The sequence below is a fragment of the Convolutriloba macropyga genome, chromosome 3 (assembly GCF_964194025.1).
Source record: "Convolutriloba macropyga chromosome 3, txConMacr16.3, whole genome shotgun sequence".
NCBI lineage: Eukaryota > Metazoa > Xenacoelomorpha > Acoela > Convolutidae > Convolutriloba > Convolutriloba macropyga.
This window is the reverse complement of record NC_134470.1, coordinates 64293483-64318437: the sequence shown is the minus strand read 5'-3', so window position 1 is coordinate 64318437 and position 24955 is coordinate 64293483. Positions and strand designations below refer to the sequence as shown.

At 35.5% G+C, this 24955-nt stretch overlaps 2 protein-coding genes across 3 annotated transcripts in view; both read right to left on the bottom strand.

Annotated features, from left to right (window-relative positions):
• Nucleotides 1-24955, bottom strand: part of LOC142336357 (serine/threonine-protein kinase BRSK2-like) — a 160681-nt gene that overhangs the window by 8011 nt on the left and 127715 nt on the right. The window contains exons 10-16 of one of the 2 annotated variants that reach the window (XM_075385125.1): nt 23721-23940; nt 22799-23087; nt 22409-22429; nt 15832-16085; nt 12205-12490; nt 6475-6750; nt 5777-5936 (exon numbers count right to left, since the gene is read on the bottom strand). In XM_075385125.1, coding sequence (XP_075241240.1) covers nt 5777-5936; nt 6475-6750; nt 12205-12490; nt 15832-16085; nt 22409-22429; nt 22799-23087; nt 23721-23940 — 1506 coding nt within the window. The remainder of the gene's footprint in view (nt 1-5776; nt 5937-6474; nt 6751-12204; nt 12491-15831; nt 16086-22408; nt 22430-22798; nt 23088-23720; nt 23941-24955) is intronic. The other variant, XM_075385126.1, reaches the window with a different exon arrangement.
• LOC142336358 (nuclear migration protein nudC-like) overlaps nt 1-24955 on the bottom strand; it is a 472960-nt gene that overhangs the window by 430718 nt on the left and 17287 nt on the right. The gene's annotated exons all lie outside the window — the stretch shown is intronic.

The window sequence follows — 24955 nt, the reverse complement described above, 5'->3', positions numbered from 1 at the left end:
GTATTGAAACAGAAAAAAAGAACAAACAAATAAGCCGAATCTTTTTCTGTGTTTTGAGTATCAAAAAGTGTTCTAATTTGGCGTGCATATTCTAAAACTATACTTAATTCAGCTTCTAAACAGAGCTAATCAGCTTTATCAATTTCAGCTAGCAAAATTTCAAAAAAATATATAATGCGAGGAATTGAATAAAAAACACAGAACTACTGTTCCTTATCCATTTATGTACACCTATCAACCGACGCCAAGTCCTGAGAGAGGTTTTTTGGCCAATAAAGATAGAAAAAAACACTGAAAAATATAAAAAATTTGAAAAAATTAAGAATTGCAAAATTTAAAGAGAGTTCCTTATTTTCGCAATATTTTAACGTTAAAAACCATTCTTTTGTCTCTGGAATCTATCCAGTAGGCCATCTGCAAGATCCTAAAATTTTCATTGAACCGTAAAGATCGATAAACTTAGAAATTGACAAATTTCAAAAAATTTGAAGAACAATCGCGAATTTTATTGAGAAATTGTTAGAATTGTGATAATTATTTCTTCGAAACCATTTTGTAGTCTTCAGAGGCTATTAAGTAACCCTAATTCATGACTTGAAACGTTTCATTGTCTCAGAGATAGATAAACTAGGATCATGACAACAACTTTCACAAAACTTGAAAAATTTCAAATTTTACCAAGGAATAGCAAAGTTCGTGATATTAAAAAATTGAAAAAATTTCTTTGCCACTAAAAACATGGCACAAACCTATAATTAGACCCTGGAGGAGTTTTTATGGCCCCTGAGGTGCATAAACTCAAAAAGATAAAAATTTTCGAAACACTTGAAAATTGCAAAAATTAGTATCATTTTTCGAGTTTATGTTTGCAATACCAAAATCCAAAGCTCATAAAATGGTCAAAAAAATTTTATCTCGCAAAAGATTTTTATCAACTTTGCCAAACATCAATTCAGAACTGATAAAAAAACACGAAAAATGACAAAAAAAAACATGAAAAATTGCGACATTTTGGGCTCGAAAATTTCTAAAAACAACTTTTTAACATTGAATTAAGGCATTCCCAGCAGCTTCATCACTCTAAGCAATTGAAAGACTACTAAAGCCAGCTTCGGGCCGCTAATGAAACTCATAGCCCACTGGGCTTTACCTGTTTATACCGTTTTGAAAGTCAAAGAAAAAAAAGCGAAAAAATCTTACAAAAAATAAGAAGACAGAGCCCCAATACAATCCAATTCGTGGATGTAAAAACGAGCGCGCCTTAACAATATCCATTGAGAGGCAGAAGGAGCCTATTAAACATAATTTACATTACTTGGTCGTTCCATCTCAGAATAACTCCAGTCGTAAAATAGAACACCCAAACGCAATATAGCTGCTACGCTCAGTTCACAGCAATAAAAAAGATGAAAAACAGGAGCAGCAGCAGTACAAAAGATACCAGGCAAAATTGCCGGGAAATAGCGGGCTCTTATTTACCACAAACCCGATTGGGATTCAGAAAACAGCAAAAAAAACATAGCCGGCAGGTTGCCGGAAAATAGCCGCCGTTGACGCGCTTGCACATCAGGATTGAAATCGAATAAAAAGAAGAGATAAATAGATAAATTGACCTAACTTCGTTCGACTTATTTTCAGTTCCAAAAAATGTTCTTATTCGGCGTGCTGTTTTTGTGAGATTCTAAAACTGCTTAATTCAGTACCAATGTCAGCTGGCAAACACCCTAATGGACTTTTATAACCTAAATCTCAATGAGGTAATGACCGGGCTTTATCAGTTTATCCCTTCTCTTTTGATTTTGCTCATTCGATCTTGACTGTATTCACTATGTTGCGTAATTAAACGCGTGAATGGATTTAAAACCAATTAGTTGAAACAGTGAGTGAGGTAAGTCAGAACTCAAACGTGAAAGTCGAGATTTATGTGAAACAAAAAACGTGATCAAAAGTTAAACCAAAATAAAAAAAGCAGAATGCCGTTTGAGAGGCTGACTGCGGCAATTAATGACTAATTGCTGTACAAAAAAATCTTTTTAAACTGCGAACTACTTAGAGTGGATTCCGTAGCTAGAAATACTCCTGTTTCTTAAGCAAAAGATACAGGGATTAGTATGAATACCTAGTAAGACTAGATAGAACAAAGTTTAAAAAGGGGCATCTAAAACAGTTCATCTCGTCGTTAGCTCTCTCGTAGTTAGCTTTGGACTGTCATTTTTATGAGACACATCACCTCTATAAAGGGAAAGCCCTAATAGGGCTTTTCAAAAATAATATTCGAAATCAAAAACTCAAGCTCTAATAATCAAAAATTAGGGCATATATGTTTGGCACTACTTAGATGCACATTATTGACCTTTCATTATTAAATGTTAATAAAATTTAAAGTTCCATAAGTGAGTTCAGAAGTCGTTTTTTTGATTGAGGTAAGTCATTGAAAAAGTAAATTCCAAGAAGTCAGGGTAAGACGAAACAAAAATCTGTTAGACGAAGTAAAAAAACATAGCAGGACAAGTCCTGACGTACAATTCAAAGAATTTTCATTGACAAAACAGAAAACTATACCTAGAACGGACTACGAATGGATTGGGAAAATCATTTAGAAAAAAAATCCGATCCAAAAAATCGAAAAAAAAACATTAAAAATCAAAGTGAAATTGCCGCATGTGAACAAAAAACAACAGCGAGACAGCGAATTTTTGTTCAAACACCGTTTTCTCACTCTACTTAAAATTAGAGCGATCAAATTTCACGCCTTTTTTGCTCCATTTCTTGTTTCGGCGTGACCACAATCACTACTCCAATTGGACTCCAAAAATCATGAAAAGGAGTGAACAGAACTTAAAAAAACATAGCAAGGCAAGTCGAGTTGAGAAACTAAAAGTTGGGAAACTAAAAGAATCAAAACTAAACAAAAATATACTCATTGCTGAAACTCTTTGGGCTTTTAAACCTAAGGCTAATTTTTTTCACAAATATGTTCAAAACCAATTTTTGTTTCTGAAATCTGCCCAGTATTATATCTGCAAGACCTGAAAAATAATCATTGGCCCTTGAAGATCGATTAACTCGAAAATAAACAAAAGATTTAGAAAAAAAAATCAATTGCAAATTATAAGGTAATATTGCTGAAAATCGTGATACAAATATCTTCAGAATCATTTTTTGTCTCTAGAAGCTATCCAGTAACCCATTCCAAGCTTTTAAAAACTCATTGGCTCATAGATCGATGGGCAATAATTTTTGGATTTTTTTGATGTTTGAAATATTTTCCAAAAATTTCAAAAAATATCGATGGGCAATAATTTTACGAATTTCTACTTTGGAGTTTGAAATATTTTCAAAAAACTATTGCCCATCGATCTATGAGCCAAACTCCAAAAAAGAAATTCGTCCTATTAAAGTGTTGATAGCCATTCAATTGCCCCCAGCAGTTGTTTAATAACATACTATCGAACCCTGGATGACGCTACCTGGCTACTGAGGCACGAAAAACAAAAAAAAAACAAAAGTTTTGAACAAACTGCAAATTTTATCAAAAAACTCTAAAAGTCGAAAGGTTAAATTGTTGAAAACAGATCCATTGAAACTAAAAACAATGCAGTAACTTTTTATCATAACGTGGAATAGGTTTTCTTGCACTTGAGAATGAACGAATATCAAAAACTGACAAGAACTTTAGGAAGCCTTAAAAAAATTGCAGATTTTATCAAAAAAAGGCTGAAATTCGAGACATTAAAATGTTTAAAAAACTCTTCTATTGTTACTACAAACTATGTAGTGCCCTATTAACACACCTCAAAGAAGATTGCCTGGTCCCATTTCTGGAAAAATTGAAAAAACGAACATTTTCAAAAAAACTGAAAAAAATGCGAATTTTGTCAAATAAAATTGCTAAAATTTATGATATTCAAAAGTTGAAATCTGTTCCATGGCAATTAAAAATTTTTCAGTAACTTAATATTCAACCCTTGGTGAGGTTTTCTGGCCCCTGGGACTCAAACAACTTGAATAATGGCAATAAATGTCAAAAAAATATGAAAAAAATTATAAGTTTGGTCAAAAAATGATAAAATTCAAGATGGCAAAAAGTTGCAAACCATTCCATTAACACTAGAAACTATGCAATAATCTATCATCAAACCCTTTATTAAATTAAACCCTGGAGGATGTTTCTTGACACCTCTAAAAAAATTCAAAATGACAAAAATTTTAAAAACTTGAAAAAATTTGCAAAAATTAATATCATTTTGCGTGTTTGTGTTTGTTGTACCAAAACATACAGCTCATAAAATCGTCATAACAAGCAATTTTGTCTCGCAAAAGGCCTTCATCAAATTTCAGAAACTTCAACCTAAGACTAATCAATACAAAAAATCACAAACATGAAAAATTGCACCATTTTGAGCCCAAAAACTCCTAAAATGACCTTTTAACCTTAAATTAAGGACATCCCAGCAGCTACACCACTATAAGCATTTGAACGACTACTAAAGCCCACTTTGTACCACTAATGAAACTTAATGCCCGCTGGGCTTTACCTGTTTATCCCGTTTTGAAGATCAAAGTAATTGAAAAATGAGTGAACACACCTTAAAAACATAGCCGACAGATTGCCGGAATAGCTGCGAAAGAATAGACCTGCGTGCCATATAATAGAGATAGAAACAGATACAGATCAAAATTGAAGAATCGACGCCGCTCAAAAAACTAGGTAAAAACAAATTAATAATGGCGATAAATTAATAAAGCTTGTTAAAATTCATTACGCAGACGCCTCTTATTAGGGACCTTGACTGCACAGATGAGTTCCTTTGACCTTAAACAAATTCAAATAAAACATAAGTTTTAAAGTGCAAAAGTCATTTTATTGAGTGAGGTAAGTCACGTATGATCAAAATCTAATCACGCAAATAACCTAAAAACTTTTGCTAAAGCGAGTGAGAAATGACGTCACACGCGCAAAAGCCGTTAGTGAGAGGAAGAAGTCATTCAGAAAATTTGACTTTTTCAGCTGTGTGAACAAATGTAAAACGAAAAAAGAGCGTCAGACGACGAAACAAAAAACATAGCAGGACACGTCCTGACGTACAATTCAAAGAATTTTCATTGACTAAACAGAAAACTAGACCTAGAACGGACTATGAATGGATTGGAAAAAACATTTAGAAAAAAATCCGATCCAAAAAATCGAAAAACAGTAAACATCAAAGTGAAATTGCCGCATGTGAACAAAAAACCACTACCGATAAAGCGAATTTTTGTTCAAACTTTGTTCAAACACCGTTTTCTCACTCTACTTTAAACCTAGAGCGAAAAAATTTCACTCCGCAAAACCACTCGCTTTTTCGCTCCACTTCCTGTTTCGGCGTGACCAAAATCACTACTCCAATTTGACTTCAAAAATCATGAAAATGTGTGAACAGGTCTTAAAAAAACAGCGCCCCAATACAATTCAAATTCTTTGAATTGTAAAAACCAAGAGCACCGCAATATAGCTTCGCTCAGCTTACAGCTTCGCAGCTATAAAAAAAAACACAGCGCACCAATACAATTCAAATTCTCTGAATTGTAGAAAAAGACAGCGCCCCAATACAGTTCAAATTCTTTGAATTGTAAAAAAAAAATTTAGGAGCGCTATAATAGCCGCCTGGAATTGAGGACGCGGCTATTAAAAACGAGACCCAGAAATGACTAGGAATGTACACGATACGTTATGCAACAGTTGTCATCGCAACAGGAGTTGATTAGCAAGGATGATATGAGAGAGAGTACTAACGTATAGGAACGCGTAGATGAGGTCGTTTTTGATTTGAGACAGAGTCTTCCCAGTCACATTCCAGATGCACTGTTCCGTCCGACTCGAGGAGGAAGAGGCAGAAGCAGAAGCGGAATCCTGCTGTCCCAGAATGTTATAAAACCATGATCTCTTCGTCAGCCTGAAATACCACATCGTAAATTATATTTGCGCAACTTTTTGAAAGTATATGCTGAAAAAAACGCATTGGTTGCTTCATTAGACTTACGAGATTAAACAATCATTATCATTTTCAAGAAAAGCACCGATAGCCACTTGACCGCAGGTTTCTCGAATGTTCGCTTGCGGTGCAACTATGGTACAAATATGGCTTTCAATTCAACCTTGAAAACTGTATTTGAAGTTTGGATATCAGTATTGTAAGATCTGTATAAATATTATGGCCGTTAAATAAACTATCTAACCTTCATCAGAGAACTACAATTTGTTTCCAGGTAAATCTTCATTTGTTTTCAAACCTATTTGTAGTTCTCCAAAATTTATAATTCTCTCAATTGTTCTTTCATTGTTTTACCAAAAGCTTCAATGTCCATAAAAAATTTAAGTGAATCTCTAATCATCTAATCAGTATAATTATCTAAATGAGCAGAAAACGCCGCATGACTTCAAGACGGCTAGATGGAGCTGGAAATCCCAGAGACCTCTTGTCAAGAACTTACTCAGTCGTTTCCATGTCAGGCGAGGTCAGCGGCATCTCTTCAGTGGTAGCAACTGACTGCTTCCGCCTGTGGAAAGTGGGGCTGCCGAGGAAGGACTGCTTAAGAGAATTTAGTCTGCTCTTGAGGGGAGTGAGGAATGGGGAGGAGGGGGAGGGCGAGTGAGGAGAGGAAGCAGAGACCACGTGGTGCGACTGGTGGTGGTGATGGTGACTGTGGTGTTGCTGCTGCGGAGGGAAGTTTGTAGGTCTGTCTGGGGAGGTACCACTCGGGTTGTTTCTGTAAAACCTTACGATTATTTTGACATTTTCTACAAAATTGAGTTTCCATCACAAGGATTGTCTAAAAATAGTGTATTTGAACTTAAAGCATAACTTCTAAAGAATTCTTCTGAAAACACAAAAACCAGAAATATAAGTAGAAAACTTCAAAAATAGACAAAAACAGGCCGAACAAAACTTAATCGATTTCCTGTGAAAAGAAAATAACTTAAGGAAGATAGTGTGAAAATGACGTCATCAATGCATTTCAATTTTAAAAAGTGCATGCATGAATGAACAGAAGGAGTTTTGAAGTGAAAGTGACACGTCATATTGGTCGCAATAGAAATCGATGAGAAAATTAAAAAAAAAAACAAGAGAGGAGCAATGCTAGCACTGATCAATTATCGCTTCTCAACTTTGCTTTTGCTTTTCTTCACCCAATTGACATACATACGCGTTCACCTGCTGCATTGACTTAACACCTGTTTCAATGATAATTAATCGATTTAAAATAACCACCGGAACACTCCCTTCCGGAAAAAATTGGAGCTGCTGACCGAAACAGAACATTAAAACTGCTGTCATAGCACAAATAGGAAAATTACAGTCAATAGCACAAAAAAACATACCCGGCAGATTGCCGGAAAATAGCCGCCGTTGATTCCCATAACTCTATTTGGATTGAAAGAAAACAAAATATCAACAAAAATTGATTTTCGTATAAAAACATTTTTTAAGTGCGATTTATTTTGATGTCATTTTGTAATTGAACTTACTCCTCTCTCTCTCAGTGAGAGGATACAGGGTTTAGTATCAATACCAATAAGCATTATAGATAGTAACTAAAATGAGAAAGTTCAAGTACCGGGCATCTAAAAATGGGCTTTATGGGTTTATCCCGTTTCTATTTCTGACTTCGATTTTTTATACTGGCTCTCTTCATTTTGAATTGTTTTACTGAGCAGCTGCTGTTTAGAAGGACATTGGGCAGAATGACAGAAGAGTGAAACTAGCCTAGAGAAGTCAAAAAGATTTCACGCAAAATGTCGAAAAAGCGACAAAATGGGTAAAGCGAAAAAAAGTTCGACGAAGTAAAACAAAAAAATAGGAGCGCTATAATAGCCGGCTGAGAAGATGAGGGCGGCTATTAATTATATACAAACCCAGTAGATTGCCGGAAAATTAACGCCATGAATTCCAATAACATCGATAAAGAAGCTAGTATCGATGCCAACAAGCCTTGGATATAATAACTAAGACTTAGGACAAAATTGAAGTAGCGGGCTTCTTAAATTGGGCTTTATGGGTTTATCCAACTCCTATTTTGGATTACGTTTTTCAGTAGTGATTTTGTTCATTTTAGATTGCTTCGCTGAAAAGCTGCTGCTTAAAGGCACTTTGAGCACAATGAGTGAAGAATGAAACTAGCCTAGAAACCTGAAAAATATAACATACAAAAGGTAGAAAAGTCGGCAAAATGAGGTACAGCGAAACAAGTTGCTATTCGACGAAGTAAAAAAAAGAAAACCCAAAAACTCCAAATCAAAAAAGACATGCGCCAAAACCCTAAGCCGATCACTCACCAAATGAAATGAGCTCATTATTTAATTTACTAATTATTTTCAAAAAAAAACATAACCAACTAAACGTCGGAAGCATTGCTCTCGTACGACTAGTGGGAGCTCTAATCAATTGCAGACTGCTTCAGTCAGGGGGAGCCTATATGGGACTAAGAAGTTCAATAGTGGGCTTCGAATAACCACGTTAGAGGTTAACATATACCACTATTAAGCTTTAAAGTGAAAAATGGCACCAGTTTTGGCGCACTTTTCATTTGACTTTGAGTATTAAATTACCGCCAATTCAGTTCAGCTGCTTGAAATTGTAATTGAGAGAGAAATTTCGATCACGCAAAAAGTCAAGGGCGTAAAATTGACTCGAAAAGTCAAAATTGTCAAGCCAAATTTTTGCATAAAAAAGACACACACGTTTACGATAATTGCTATGAACTTCGTTCAAGAGCAATTAAAAATAACATGAGAAAAGTCAATATTGATATCTGGAAAAGTATCTAATAATTTTTTTTTCAAAATTACTGACACCCAAACAATTACTGGCCAAAAAATATAGATGGATTTCCATCCGATAAAAAAAACTACAGAACCTGTACATAGAGAAAACAGAGAAAAAGGAAGGGGAAAATAAAAAATAATAACAAAACTCCTTTAAAAACTCAAAATGCTACCTCCCAACAATTACAAGAAACCATTAACAAATTTTAATACTCTATCAGTGAACAAACGAATGCTGTTCAGACAAGCAATAATCAACAATCAAAAAAAGATAAACGACGATAAACCGATAGACAGGATTTATAAAAATTGTTTCAGTAAGAAAGGCTGTGTAACCTTGAAGTGTCAACTCAATTAAGAATTTTCCATATTTCCTATACAATAGCTTTAGATTAATTAGTCAACAAGAGAAGCCATAGTTAGAAGCTTAAAATTAGAAAAAATAGGCGAAAAAGAAAGAAAAAACTGCAAAAAAAGCGTCCAACAGGGCAAAAATATCTCGAATTGCTTCGAAAAATCTTATTTTTTGCTTCAAAAGTAGGAAATGATCCCAAACGTAATAGTAATGATTTATATAATAAGACAAAAAAACTTCGGCTCAAAAAATTAGAGTTTAAACTAAAACATAGCCGGATGATTGCCGAAAAAAAGCCGCCGTTGAACCGCTTGATGCATATCGGGATTTAAACAGAAAAAAATATAAATTGACCGATTTTTATCTTTTTTTCAGTGTCGAAAAGTGTTCTAATTTGGCGTGCAGCGCAATTTAAGTTGGATTCTAAAACCATAATTAATTCAGCTTCTAAACTGAAAGCTAATAGGCTTTTTACTTCTATAGCATCCTCGAAAAATAGAAGTCTTCGATTACTCCTCTCCGACCCATGAAAATAAGAGCGGTATAATAACCAGATGAGGTCCGCTACTAAAAACATTTGGTATCAAAATTGGATTTAGTTAACTGAATTGGGCGAACGAAATTTCTCGGCTGCCAACAAAAATGTACCCGGTAGAAAAGAATTCCCTTTGAAACATCGCAAATACAGCATTTGACTGTATTGAAAGCCCAATAATTGTTTGAAATGAAAACATAGCCGGCAGATTGCCAGAAAATAGCCGCGATAGCTTCGTAGATCTACTGTCTGAAAGTTAAAAAAAAACTGACCAATAAATAATCTACCTTTCATAAAATGCTTATTTTGATTAACTTATTGCTACAGCTGCTCTTAAGTAACCTTCCATTAGATTGACACACACTCACTTGGCCTTATCTCCTTGAATTAAAATTTAAAACATACCCGGCAGATTGCCCGAAAATAGCCGCCGTTGATTCCAAAAAGCATGATTGGGATTGAAAGAATAGATATTAAAAAAAGATTTTTGTACAAAAACATTTAAGTCCAATTTATTTTGATGGCATTTCGTAGTTGAACATACTTCTGTTTCTTAGAGGGAGGCTACAGTGGCTACTATCAATACCAATAAGCATCAAAGAGAGGTAACTAATACTTATAGGAACGACGTTCAAATAGCGGGCATCTCAAATTGGGCTTTACGGGTTTACCCCGTTTCTATTTCTGACTTCAATTTTTATACTGACTCTGTTCATTTTGAATTGCTTTGCTGAGCAACTGATATTCAAAATCACGTTTAGCAGAATGAGAGAAGAGAGAAACTAGCCGAGAAAAGTCTTAAAGATTTTACGCAAAATGTTGAAAAAGCGGCAAAATGAGGTAAAGCGAAACATTTTTTGTTCGACGAATTAAAAAAAACATAACAGGAAAAGTCTTGAAATACAATCCAAGGAATTGAATGAAAAAAGACCTAATGTACCTGATCAGCAGATCAATTGAACAATCCCAGCCAAAAAGACGAAATCTCGAAAGTTGAGAAACTAAAAGAATCAAACTGAACAAAAAAACAATTATTCCTAAAACTGTTGAAGCTTTTAACCTGAAGGCCATTTATGACACAATGCAATATAGTCATTAACTCACGCAAAATACTTGAAAGAGATTAATTTGACACTAAAGGTAGATAATCTCGAAAAAAATGACAAATACTTTAGAAATGTGAAAAATGCTTCAAATGACAAGGAAAAATTTAAAGATATTTTGCAAAAATGTGTCAGGAAAAAATGTTCAAATTCATTTTTTCTCTGTGGAGTTCTGTCTTGTAACTCATCTGCACCATTTAAAAAGTTTCGTTGGTCAATAAAAATAGTTAAACTCGGAAAATAACAAAAAAAATTCAAAAAAATTGAAAACAACAAAAAAAAACTTAAATTGCAAGCTTTATTTTAAAAATTACTTAAATTTGCAATCTAATAAAACAGAAAACTATTTTGTTGCCACTAGAAACTCTGCAATAACATACTAGCAAACACAATAGCAGCAAACCCCTGTCCACTGAGGAAAAAGACTAAAATTTCAGTTGAATAATGACAATTAATGTCAGAAAATTGGAAAAAAAAATTGGTAAAACTCGTGAAGTTTAAAACGATTTCATTACCACTAGAACTATAAAATAACCTATTATTGTGACACTAAGAGCTGAAACAACAAAAATATTCAAAAACTTGAAAAAATTTTTTAAAATTAGAAAAAATTACCGTGTTTATGTTTGGTGTAGCAAAACATATAGCTCTTAAAATGGCCATAAAAAGTAATTACGTCTTGCAAAAGACCTTCACCAACTTCTACAAACCTCAATTTCAGACTGTTCCAACAAAAAATCCGAAGAAAGACGAAAAAATTGCAACATTTTGGGCACAAAAACTTCTGAAAATGACCTTTTAACCTTGAATTACGGTCTTCCCAGTAGCTTCACCACTCTAAGTACTTGAAGAACTACTAAATGCAGCTAAGGGCCTCTAATGAAACTTGATACCCGCTGAGCTTTACCTGTTTATCCCGTTTTGAAAGCTCTTAACCAAACCTCTTAACCAAAATAAATGAAAAAAACTGCTTTAAAATGCCGCACGTGAACAAAAAAATTTCGGTCGCTTAGAGAAAATTTTTTTACACATCAATTTCTCGCTCTCTCAAAAACAGCGGTATGAACAAAAAGCACTCTCTTTTCGCTCCGCTCTTCACTTTTGTTTAGCACCAAAATCACTCCAAATTTATTCACGCGTTTCATTTCCCGCTTCAAAAATCACTCCAATAAAATTGATTAAAAAAAGGACTTCTCCAATACTCCTCTTCGAGTCGTAAAAAAGACAGAGCACCAATACAATCCAATTCTTGGATTGTAATAAGAGCGCTATAATAGCCGGCTGAGAAGATGAGGGCGGCTATTAAAAAGTCAATATGAGAGAAGTCATTTTTGAGGGTGAAGTAACAAAATCTAAATTTGGGCAATCCATTCACAACATATCATGACTTGGTCACAACACTTACATAATATTGACGTTATTTCCCATGGGACTGGAAGGCGGAGAACAGTTCTCTGGCGTAATAGGCGACGGCGGTTGTTTGGTGTTGGAAGTTCCACCACCACCACCTCCCACCCCCTGAACTCCTCCCTGGACAGAGAGCGGACTAAGTGCCTGTGGATTGTTGGAACGGTGAGCTGCGACTGGTGACGTCAGCGGAGACTGTTGGTTGCTGTTTGTGCTGTTGGTGTTCAATGGGAATTGAGGAGCACCAGAGTGGGATGACGAAGCGAGTGGAGACGTCGGAAGAACTGAAAAAGAACGAGATCTAGAAAGACTGAGGAAATTATTTTCTACGAAACGCAAACGGTAACCCTCTTGTGAAAGAAAACAGATATTTGGAAAATTTCAAGCAAGTGGTGAATAAGATCATTGTTCCGACCCTCTTGAGGGGGGGGGACTATATACTCAAATGCGTTTTTTTGTGTTCAGACAATTTTGACCGATCGATATATTCATCGTACAGAGTTGTGAAAAGGTATCATCAAAAAGCCCGTCCAGTGTAGAATATGGAATAAAGAATTTTTCAATTTTCGCTTTTCATAGGGAGTTATCGAGGTTTAAAGTTTTGTGACTATTAGACGTAATTCATCTGTTTTCATTCACATTTTCGGTATTTTGACCAAATTTTCGTCAGTTTTGCTAAAAATATGTAAAAAATTGTCAGCAATAGCACTATTAACTTCATTTTAAAAGACAAAAAAGTATTGTTGATTATTTTGATCTAGTTTTTTGTTTAAAAAATTGGCAAAATATTTCAGAATTCAGCTTTTTTCATCAAAAATTGCCCGAAAAAGGGTTCTTTAGTCCAATTTGATTAAATTTACCGGTAGCAAACACACAAAAGCAACTAAAACAATCTTTCTAAACTACAAAGAAAGCTAGGGCTACTTCCACATCCGTTAAGAGTAGTCTGGAAATTAAAATTTTGCCGTTTTTTGCTGACTTTACTCAATGATTATCGAAAACACAGCATTTAGTTTTGATCTTTTAACTAACAAACTATCTAGATATATAGCATTCCAAGCAATTGAGTTTTCTTAATGAACAAACAGCAATAGCAAGGCTGGTTTTCCGATCTTGCACTGTTACAATCCAAAAATAATTCGGTCGGATTGTAGTAGTTCTTTTTATTTCAAAAAATTCGATCTTTTCTTTATTAATTAAAGAACAGAACAATTCAAATCAAAGCTCTGTTGGTAGGTTCCAACGTTAATTAACGTATATTAGTTATAATTAGTTCCTAATTAATGTATCTAGTTACTTTACCCAAACAACTATGGTCATTTTGACTTTTTAAAATGTTTGATTTTTAAACAATGGCTTACTGAATTTTTCCACTATATTTCTCTTTATTTGGTCAAGTTGTAGCTTAGTGTCAGCAAAGAAAGAACGCTTTTTCTTGCACTTCCTTCTACCGAAAATTAAAAAAAATATTTTTTTGCGGTTATACGCGTTAAGTTACGGCTTTCTTGCTTTGATACTAATAGATTTCACATTTTCTTTTTCATTTTTAGGCGTTGCCCCATTTTTGACGTTTTTTTCTCGTTTTATCACAAAATTTTATTAAAGAAAGTTAAGATATTACAATATTGTTATTCAACAAAGGGAAACAATAGAGCATATAAAAGTCTTATAGGCATAGATAAAAGTCTAATAAAAGGCATAGATTATGGTTTTTAACAATAAAACGACGCTTCGACAACCCTTTCTCGAATTTTTTTCATTAGTCTTTAACTATCGTTTTCACTTTGTCTTTTTAGTCGTATGAAATTTCCTGAAAAATTACAGGCCTAATTGGTTTGTTATGTAGGAATAAATGAGCCTGTATTCTGATTTGAATTGATAGCGGATGGCTTTCATGACTTTGAAAACAATTGTTTTCAAGAACTAGAAAAAAATCACCTCAACTTCGCATTTTTCTACTTTTTTGCCTATATGTTACCTAGTCACGTTAATTACAGGTCACATATGACAATATTGTTGTCAACTGAAGGCCTAAGCGTACGAAATATAATGTTTTTAAAGAATTCGTTATGAATTTACTGGCTTCGACACGGGTTTTTCGCAAAAAAAAAAGTTAATTAATTTTAGATTTTAGTCTATATTTGACTTTCTTTTTTGTAGACGTAAGCCATATTCTGAAAAAAAAGTTCTCAAGCGCTTCCTCTGGACGAGTAGATGTACCTATTTAATGATTTCATTTTGTAGCTAATGGCTTTCATGACTTTGAAAATAACTGTTTTCGAAAATTACAAGTATTTCTTAATTTTTCCTCTGTTTCTTTTTTGTCTACTTCCTACCCAGTCTCATTAAAGAGAGGCCCCAAACCACAATTTTGGTTTATCGAAGAAGGCGCAATCAAACACTTTTGAGGGGCGCAAAATGGCTTTACGGCTTCGACATCTTTTTCTCCCAAGTTTTAATTGAATTATTGTTTGTTGTCTCTATTTGTTGTTCTTTTTGTAACCGCATGAATAGTGACAGTCTTAATGCCCTCCTAGAGAGGCAGTAGAAGCATAGGTTTTTGTAAAATATTTGGATGTTTTCAGTTGATATCTAAGGGTTTTCATTACTTTTGAAATGAATTATTTTTTAAATATGAGCGAATTTTTTAAATTTGCTGATTTTGTACTTTTGTCTAATTGTTACCGAGCCTTATTGTGGACTGGTCCCATATCTTTTCAAATAAATAAAAGTTATTTTGTTTAGTTTAATTTTTATCTGACGCTATATTAACTTTGTAATTAAGTTTTTTTTTAAAATGGACATGAAGTTTTGGATGTAATAAATGTTTGTTTTTGCTGTTTGATTTTGAATTTCGTCCAGAACGCATCAATTTAATGCGGCGTGTTTTGCTCCACCGGATTATTTGCGTTGGATGCGATCTTCTCATCCATACACCAATTTTTTGAAAAATCCTTTAGTTTTTGGGTTGTTCCTCATTTGATAGACAATTATACCAAAAATGTGAGTGATGAGCGTGCTCGGAACTTTGTGTGCGAACGCACATTATCGAGCCTCTTTGTTGTGATTTAGATTTGATAGAAATCTCGATGGACGTTATCTGTTGATTGACATTCATTCACATGCGAAAACTGCACTTCCAACGAAAGCAATCGCGAGTCTCTTGCTTTGTTAAATAAGGTTCACGTCTGGATTATCAACAAACAACAACCTTCACACTTTGGATAACAACTCAGCTCACATATTCGCCTTCTCAAAAATACTGCAGCAAATTAAATATTTCCTTGCTTATCGATAACTGTATTTAACCGAGTTCAGACATCAATAACCCTTATAAATATAACCTCACTGGTGACTCTCAAATAAACTGTTTTCTCACTGGACGAGAGAAAGGTTGTTTAAAAATGAATTAATTGAAGAACGAAAGAAGGGGAAGCTGAAAAGTTGTTCTTGATTTGGGCGCCTGTTCTAAGCTGAGTCACAAATTGTCTTTTTTAACGAAATTTCAAACGAATTGAAGCGAATTCTGGTCAAATTAAGGATTAGTTCAATTTGAACTTTCAGAGTTAAATAACTATTGAATGTACATCCTGTACAGAAAGAACGAATTTTACTCCCCCTTTACCTAAAGGCGAATGGGGGTACAATTGGTGCTGCTGGGCAGAGTGTGCAGAGTAGCCAGAGGCCGGGAGGTGGTTGGGTGAATTAGAGACAGATCTGTTGCCACTAGCCGGAGTCGACCCACCTCCTCCACTAGCACTACTACTACTGGTTCCTCCACCAATTATGAGACCTCTGTAGGCTCTATTCGCGTACGTTGTGCGCTTCGGTGAAGCCATGGGCGAGGCTGGACCCGGACTAGGAGTCAAACTTCTCGTGCTAAACACAAACGATTCACCACACATTTGAGTTGTTTAAGTTATGTTTAAGTTGCTTGAATCACCAGAAGCAGTCATCGATATTTACAGACATTTCCTCAAATCCCAGAAACCATTAGGACATTATGATCATTTTCCTTCGTTTGTAAAATTGACAAACCAGCCCAGTACAATAAGATAAGCAGAGAGTTTGAAGTGTATAGTTAGATAAGAGCTACCGAGCATTTTATGATCCGATAGTTGTCGATGGCATCCGATAACGGATAAGAAATTTAACTCAATATTTTTTTTGAAAACTGAGACGGAAGTATTTTGAGGTCGACAGCGTATTCCATTATCTTTAAAACTCAATTGGTTTGGTATTCACCGAATTTCAAATACACCCATTCGATTACTTCTATCGTATAATAATTCATTTACCCTCCTTCAAAAGTGGTTAAAACACTGAATTACGCGCAAGCAGTTCGTCGCAGAAATGAAAACAGCGGAATGTTGAAAGTGACTTTCTCTTCAAAAAACATAAGACCGCCTTGAGACAAAATTCTGCGACTAAAAATTGAATATATCCATATGAATTGAAACTTGCGCATTCTTTAAAAAAAATTCAAAGCGAAAATATTTGTTATCAAGCGACGTACAGTTTGAGCCACATAAAACTCCACTGTACGGAAACTTGCTACCCTCGTGCTTCTTCACCTTCTCCTTTAACTTGGTTTACGGTTTTTCGTTCGAGGACGTAAATTTGGTCCGATAAAAAAAATTAACCAAAATTTTGCGAATTTGCTTTTATATAAATATCAACTATTTTTATATCTCAGTGCATAATCGCTGTGTTCACTATCGTCTGCACATTTTAACCGCCCTGAGCGAAATAAAAAGTTGGCGAGAAAACCATTAACGAAAAGGCACGATTTTTGATTCTGTAATTATTGAGTCGCGGTTTAAAAAGTCTAATCCTGACCTCAACCAAACTGAGCTTCTTGGCGCAATTTGGAGTTTAAAATTTTCCCAAATGTTCTTTCACAGACATTAAGGTCGGACGAATTGCTCAGGAACGACACGTGCGACAGTTTAATTCAGAAGGGGTGTAGCCTAGATACATTTTATTGGTTGCATAAAAAGAACGTGCGAAGAATTCGCACCCGCGAGCTCCCGTTTGTAGAAGTCAAGCATGAAAAAGTCACTCGACAGCGAAAGAATGTTCTAGAATAAAAACACTCAAACAACAATTTTGCATAAACAAGACAGAGGCCTACAATAACCTCCTTTGAGAGTAATTAAAAACTGTCCAAAAAGGCTAGCAACACAAAGACAATTTAATGGAAGACTTATTTGAGGTTTTATCAGTTGCGGATTGATTGTTTTTGCCTAGTAGCAGTGGGGAAAAAATTTCCCGAACAGTCCCTCAATGGTAATATTAGAACTTATTGCAGACAAAACCAAAACAGTCACAGTGATCGAGCAAAAACTTCGGCTTCGCATAAAATCACAAATGGCAACATTAACCGCATTATTTTTTTTCAAAGATAATGATTGACACAAATTAACATAGCCAACAGACCGCCAAATTAGCGGAAAGGTTAGAACGTGAATTATTCATAAAATCGCAAAAAAATGCGTTGAAGAGTCCGATTCAAGCGATAAAACCAATAAGAACATAAAATTGCTATAAAAATCATATCGAGTTGCCAATTCACGTTATAAAACCTATCAAAAGAATTGAATCATTTCAAAAAGGCCAATTGCCTAATTTATTGTATACTATTGCTTCTATTACAAACGCGTATTTTACTGACCTTCAAAATGTTACGTTTAACCTCGAAATCAGTGTACAAAGTCCTCCAGAGTGAAGTCAACAATTTATTCAAAATATTGTTCAAACTCACAGAACTCAAAACTCACAGATAATTAGTAGAAAAATGACGTCACATACTTAAAAGCATTTATGAAGGCGCATTGAAAGAGGAATAAAATAATTCTTTTGAGCATTGTGTCAAAAAAAATATGCAATGAAAAAAGCAGCACCAGGCCACATGACACAGAAATATAGCAGAAAAAATCCTAAAACACAATGCAGGGATATGACAAAAAAATCATTTAAAAAAAACCGGCAATCAGATAAATTGCGAAGGTCCCACTTCTACTTAAAAAATAAACCGACTAACGTGGGACGAATTGCTCTCTTACGACTGGCGACGTGGCAACAATGTGGACGCGAGCATAGGCTAGAAATTTGTATGGTGCAAACTTCGCAGGGGTTATAACCCACGACCTCTCGTATGAGAGTAATGGACAAGCACATGTACGCTACACCAGATATGCACGATCAGCTCTCACAATCGCTTCAGCAAGAGACTTGCTGAATGGGCGCAACTCAAGTAACTCAAAAAATCACTCAAGAATTGAAATCGAAAGAATGCTCTTAGAATAAAACAATCAAAATTTTTTTTATAAAAAGACACTTCTTTTTGGGAGATAACAACGGGACTCCATAAAGAAACAACAGCCACTCATGCGATAATAAACACAGCAGTCAGATTGCCGGAAAACAGCCGCCGTTGACGCGCTAGACGCACATCGGGATTGAAACAGAAATAAAACGATAGAAATTGACAAAAAAATTTTCCTAAGTTTCAAAAATTGTTCTAATTCAGTGTGCAGTTTCAGTTAGATTCTAAACCTATACTAAATTCCGCTTCTAAACTGAAGGTAATTAAGCTTAATACTAATATCAGCTAGCAATCTCTCTAATAAACTTTGATAAACCAATTCAAAAAACTTAATGACCGGGTTTTATCGGTTTATCCGTTTTTTTTTTATTTTGCTCCTTTGACATTGACCGTATTCACCAAATTAAGTATTTCAATGAAAGAATTTAAAATCCATTCAGTTAAAACAGTGAGTGAAGTAAGTCAGAAACCAACCGTGAAAATCGTGACTTATGTTAAACGAAAAACATTATCAAAAGGTAAAGCGAATTTTAAAAAAGGAGAGCGCCTAAAAAATAGCCGTTTGAGAGGCTGAGGGCGGCTATTGAACATAGCAGACTAAAGCGACCAGCTGGCTTCGATAGTAGCAACCTGAAGTTTAGCGATGCTAGCTAGCATTAGGGGGCGTGAGCGGAGTGGATGGGTTAAGCGTTCAGGGGGAGGGAGGGTATCAAGAGATGGGGAGGGTTGTGGGAGAGCTGGACGAGAGGAGGTTCAAATCGCCAGTTTGGAGAGGGTGGACGGGGAGTGTCTGAGGGGAGTCTAAAAACATCAGTCAAACGACAAATCGCATAAAAAAGGACTAACATGATTGCAACAAACTTCGTTTAAGAGCGATTAATAATTGAACTGATATTTGAATATTTGAACTCTGACAACTTTTGAGAGCTATTAAACATTCCGATAGTTATTACACAGATAGCTATATGTCAATAGCATTTACACAAAACCCCATATTTGTGATCCATAAGAATATTGGCAAAAAAATTAAAACAAAAAATGGAGGAAAAACGCAAACTTTCAGCAAAAATCAACCAACTACTGTCAGACGAAATGCACACGAGGACTAACAGGCAACCGATTCTATTGTAGCCTGCTTCAGTCGTGACGGGTAGTAGTGGGGCGTTAGGAACAAAGCTTCAAATGATGTTTTCAGAGTCTCGATAGGCAAAACTGAAAACTTCAAGGTCGATCGTAAAGTCAAATTGCTCAAGCAGAAATTATTAACACAAACGACTAACGTCGGGCAAATTGCTCTCAAACGACCAGCGAGCGGTTGGCTTTGTCAGTAGCTAGTCACAATTCAGTGAGGCTAGCTTTAGATTAATTGAAGGGGCGTAAGGTGAGCGCATTGGGGGTGCACCGCAGCGGGGGTGCAAAAATGGATTGGGGGGACTGTGGGGCGGTGGTGGGTGGGGGTGTGGGATCAATTTCTAAGAACCGCACTTCACACCATAAGAATGTGTCCAGACAATTTCTGTTAATCGTATACTTGAGGACTAGCGGACTGAACGGCTCTAAGAGAACTTTATGGAAACAGGGCGCTACCCGTTTATCCCGTTTCTGAAGACGAAAGTCAAATGGATCAGACGAAAAATCCGCCAAGCAAAAATTTCATAAAAGAGATAAGCAAGATTATTATATTTGCTGCAAACTGCTTTTGAGAGCAATTAACAAAGATTTCTTAAAAAGTGCCTGTTAAGTCATTTTCGATAAAAACATTTCGACTATAACTCATTGTTAATGAGGATGAGATTACGCCATATAACAGCAGCTGAAGTGCGGCATCAACAAAAAGAGAGAGAGAGAGATAGTGAGAGAGAAATAAAACGTGAAAGAGAAAGAGAAGGAACGAAACGCAGACCGACAGAGAAAGCGAAAGGAAAATTTTCCATGAAGGGATTCGAATCTGCAATTTCTAGTTTTCTAGGCTTCTTAGATCATATAGAAAGTCATATAGAAAACTGAAGAAGGCGAAATTAAAAACTATAGGTTTTCAACTTCGCGGTAAAAAAGTTCAAAAATATTTTTTGTCTCAAAAGTTCTGTCAAGTAATTCATCTTTAAGACCTAAAACGTTTCGTCAGCCAATAATGGTCGTTAAACTCAGAAAAGGACAAAAAATATTGGAATATTTTGGAAACAATTGCAAATTTGAACAAAATTTTGTTTAAATTCAAGATTTTATCCAAAAAAATAAAACTGGATTTATAAAACACATTGATCAACATTCCATTAATTTTTCAAACTATGTAGCAGCCTATTGTCAGACCTTGGAGAAGGTCCCGGGTGCCGGAAAAATTCAAAAACTTGGAAAAATAGCAAGTTTTACAAAAAAAATGCTAAAACTTGTGATAATATAAAGTTGAAAATTAATTCATGAGCAACAAAATTTTTCCAGTAACTTTATATCAAACTCTTACGGAAGTTTTCTGACCCTTGAGGCTTAAAACACGTGAATAATTACTATAAAAATGAAATTAGAAAAAGGCAAAAATTGTCAAAAAAATGCCGAAATTTGTGATGCTAAAAGCTTGCAAGATAATCAATTACAACTAGAAATTATACAGTAACCTATTTTCAAACCCTTGAGGAGGTTCCGTGGCTCTTGAGGCTGGAAAAAAACCTAAAAAAGACAAAAAAGAAAGTTTTATAACAAAAAAATTGCTAAAATTTGTGACGTTAAAAAGTTGAGAAACTATTCCATGGCCAACAAAAAATTGTAACTTATTATCAAACCCCTTAGTTTTCAGGCTCCTGGGTCTAGAAAGGACTAAGGAAAAATAAATGTCAAAATCGGGGTGCACCGAGGGTTGGGCAATAGCTGGGGTGGGGCAATAGTGGGGGTGGGGTCAACAGTGGAGGGGTCTTCAACCTCTAGGAACCCCCCTTCACACCATAAGTATAAGTCTCCAAAACAGTTTGAGCTGAAACAGAGCTGAAAGGTTCTACGAGCACTTAATGCCCACTGGGCGTTACCTGTTTATCCCGTTTTTGAGGACAAAAAGTCAAATGGGTTAGACGATAAATCGGTCAAACGAAAAAATCGCATAAAAAGACCGACAGGACAAATATAATTGCTACACACTTCGTTTGAGAGCAATTAATAACAAGACGCATGTATGCAATAAAAGTCTCTAGTTTTATCCGAGAACAAATGAAAAGCATTAAGATATTGTAATAAACAGCGGCATTAACAGCAGCCCACAGGTAAAGTTTACAACGCAAAACAATTCTCCGTAAAATATAATTCAAACACCAGCAGAACTCCAGTAGAACAAAAAAAAATCAAAATTTAATTTTTAGCAATTAAACGGGATCTTTCACTTTTTTGCAAAAAAAGAGGAAATTAATGCCAACAGCAATACGACTCTTCTTGTTTCCGTGACTATGCATATGCTTCAAAGCCAAAATTAGATGGAAAACTCCAAGCAGTTAGGTGCCATGAAAAGTTTAATGGCCATGAACAGAATACTATAAGGATCACTACTAAACGCTTGTTTCAACTCTACGCTAGCCTGAGAGCTCCAAAACGGGCATCCTACCCGAGTACCACACAAGCAGTTTTTAAGTCGTCGTCGTCCTTATACATGATTCGGGGACTGGGCGCCTTGATTTGGAGCTCTTCTGTTACGTTAGCTGTTAATGTGTAAAGAAGCAAAAGATGGCTCGCGTAAAGTGCTGCGAAACTTCGCATGTATGCAAACAAATGAGAAAGTTCTTTCGAAACATTTTTTTGTTCACATATTTGGCGATATGACCCTTTTGCCCAATGAGCCAAATTAATTTGCTCGTTTGATTAACTCAACCCATAACAGCATTGATTGCCCACTGACCTGGAGGAGTCAAGGACGGATCTGGTAAAAGAACAAGATTACTACAACCTAATTTCCCTATTTCAGGTGTTACGTTATTCCAAGGTGGGTCACATATTAAATTTAATAATTTAAGAACATAAATGATCAATTTAGTCAATGAACTTATCAATAATTAATTATCAGCATACTAGTATCGCTTAACTGTTATTATTTGAAAAGTGAACCTTTCGCACATTTTAGAAATCGGTACTATTTTCCCCAAGTATAGAGACAAATTTACAAGTTGTACCGCTTACTAATCAATTACAACTTACATATACCATTATCAAGTAGTAAAAATGCCGACAATAGATTATCGTATGTCTAGTAGTTCTCATGAGTGAACGAAATGTTAGAGAGGCTTCTTACCCGGTAGAGAATATGTGTCTATGCAATGCTCGTCTGCCTAAAGAGGGCGACTGGTTACTGCAGTCGGCACTGTTACTGTGCAAATAAGATACACCCACTGGTGAGTTCGTGGCAGAGCTAGAGGCCGTGTGGGAGTGTGAGTGAGAGTGTAGTAGGTGGTGGGGGTGATGGTGTGTGCCCAGAAGACCCGAATCCGAGGGAGAGGGCGAGGAGGGAGAAATGAAGCCAGTTCGATCCAGTTTCTTCTTGATATGTATGGGCGAGTCCACTCGCTTCCTTGGAGGGTCTTCTAAACGCAACAACAAAACTGTCAGAAGATTCGGAAATACATTCTGTCCAATAAGCCCGTTAAGCCGGTGAGAAAAGGCAGAAATGTTTCATCTAAATTCATTTCCTGTTCATCTGTCGATTTTTCTTACGTCCTTACTAGATTCTGCTAATTGTTCTGCGCATAAATATAGAGACGAGGATTTTTGCATCAGTTCGGACTGTTAATAACGTTTGCGATTGCAATATATTTGTTCATTATATGACAGCTAATATAATGTCCAACAGCTAATATTTGGTAATCGTACTGTTATTTATTACAGCTCAAATTTCCCAGATAATTACTAGAGGACACATCGTCTTGTAGAAATTAAGAATTTAGAAAGATGTCTTGATGTTACATAAAATCTGACGATCTTACAAGAACTTGGCATCTTAACAAAGACATATACAACAATAGTTTGCTCTGACTAACCGTAAAGCATATCATCTACGACTAGATGTCAAAAAACATTCTTTCCGAAACACAATTTTAGGCTCCTGAACTTTTCAGACAGAATAATCGTTATACCTCGCCAGGATAAATTATATTAACAACATTTAAAATACCAGTGCAAAACAGCTACGATAATTGTTCATTTGTGGTTGTGCTTACGTGATTGGGACGCAGATCTGAGTCTGATTTCGACTTCCTCTTCGTAACTGGGCTTCCTCTCCTTCCTGTCCAGCAGGAGGTGGTACACTAGCTTCTCTGTGTTTGGTTCCCCACTCAACAGGGCGTTGATTAGCCTCGTTTTGTCCTTGAAGCAGCCCAGCATGTTCATACTGTTCAGAACATCTATGTCGATCTCATCCACGCTCTCCAACCTCTCAGTCTGAAACATCGTGTATGATTTACTTATGAGCCCAACTTCACACGACAATCATAAAAAAATTTACAATCGTAAGAATTTTTCCCAATATATTTTGACTCCGGCGACAAAATGTAACATTGGCAAAACGTAACATTTTCTGTCCAAACTACAGGAAAATGAAAACTTTTCTGTAGTCTCCATTCTTTGTTATCTTGTATCATCTTATCTATTATAAAATACAGCCAGCGAATTATCAAAAAATAGCCGCCGTTGACCTCATTGACGCACATAGAAATTGAAACAGAAAAAGAAAAAAGGAGATATAAATTGGCAGAAGTTCTCTGAGTCGAAAGTGCAGGCTATTAAGATTAATACTAATGCGCGCTAGCAATCGCTCTCATGAACTTTGATAACTGATGCTCTATGACTTAATGACTAGGTTTTCAATTAATTGAGAAATTTTTATTAATTGAGAAAATGGATTACAATCCTCGTAGTAGAATCAGTGAGTTGGGTACATAAGGAATTAAACTCAAAAATCGTTACATAAAAACACACAAAAAGTGATCAAAAGGTAACACGTATTTTTTTTTAAAAAAAATAGAGCAGGGCCAGTCCTGAATTAAACTCAAATCTTCAACAACATTTAGAAAACACTATCAGCCTGCTTAAAACAACAGCCTCCGATAGAAAACAAATCATCAAAAACGACGTCTACAGTGTTTCAAAAACTCTAAAAACTGATTGAACCTATCAAAACGAATGAGTTAGCGACGGTATTGTCCAGCAAGTTTGACTTCAAAAGCACTAAGCTGAAATCTTCATCAACAAAGCATACATCCCACTAGATAAAAACAATTTAGGGACCATGTCTCAAAAGTTGCCACAGCTTATGAGACTAGGTGATAGAACAACAAAAATCTAGAAAATACAAAACTCAATAAATTTGTGTTAGAAAGAGTGTCTAGTCAAAGTCGTGAAAACCGTTAAGTACGGTCAAATTTCAAAAAATCACGTGTTTTTCAAGAGGTCACGA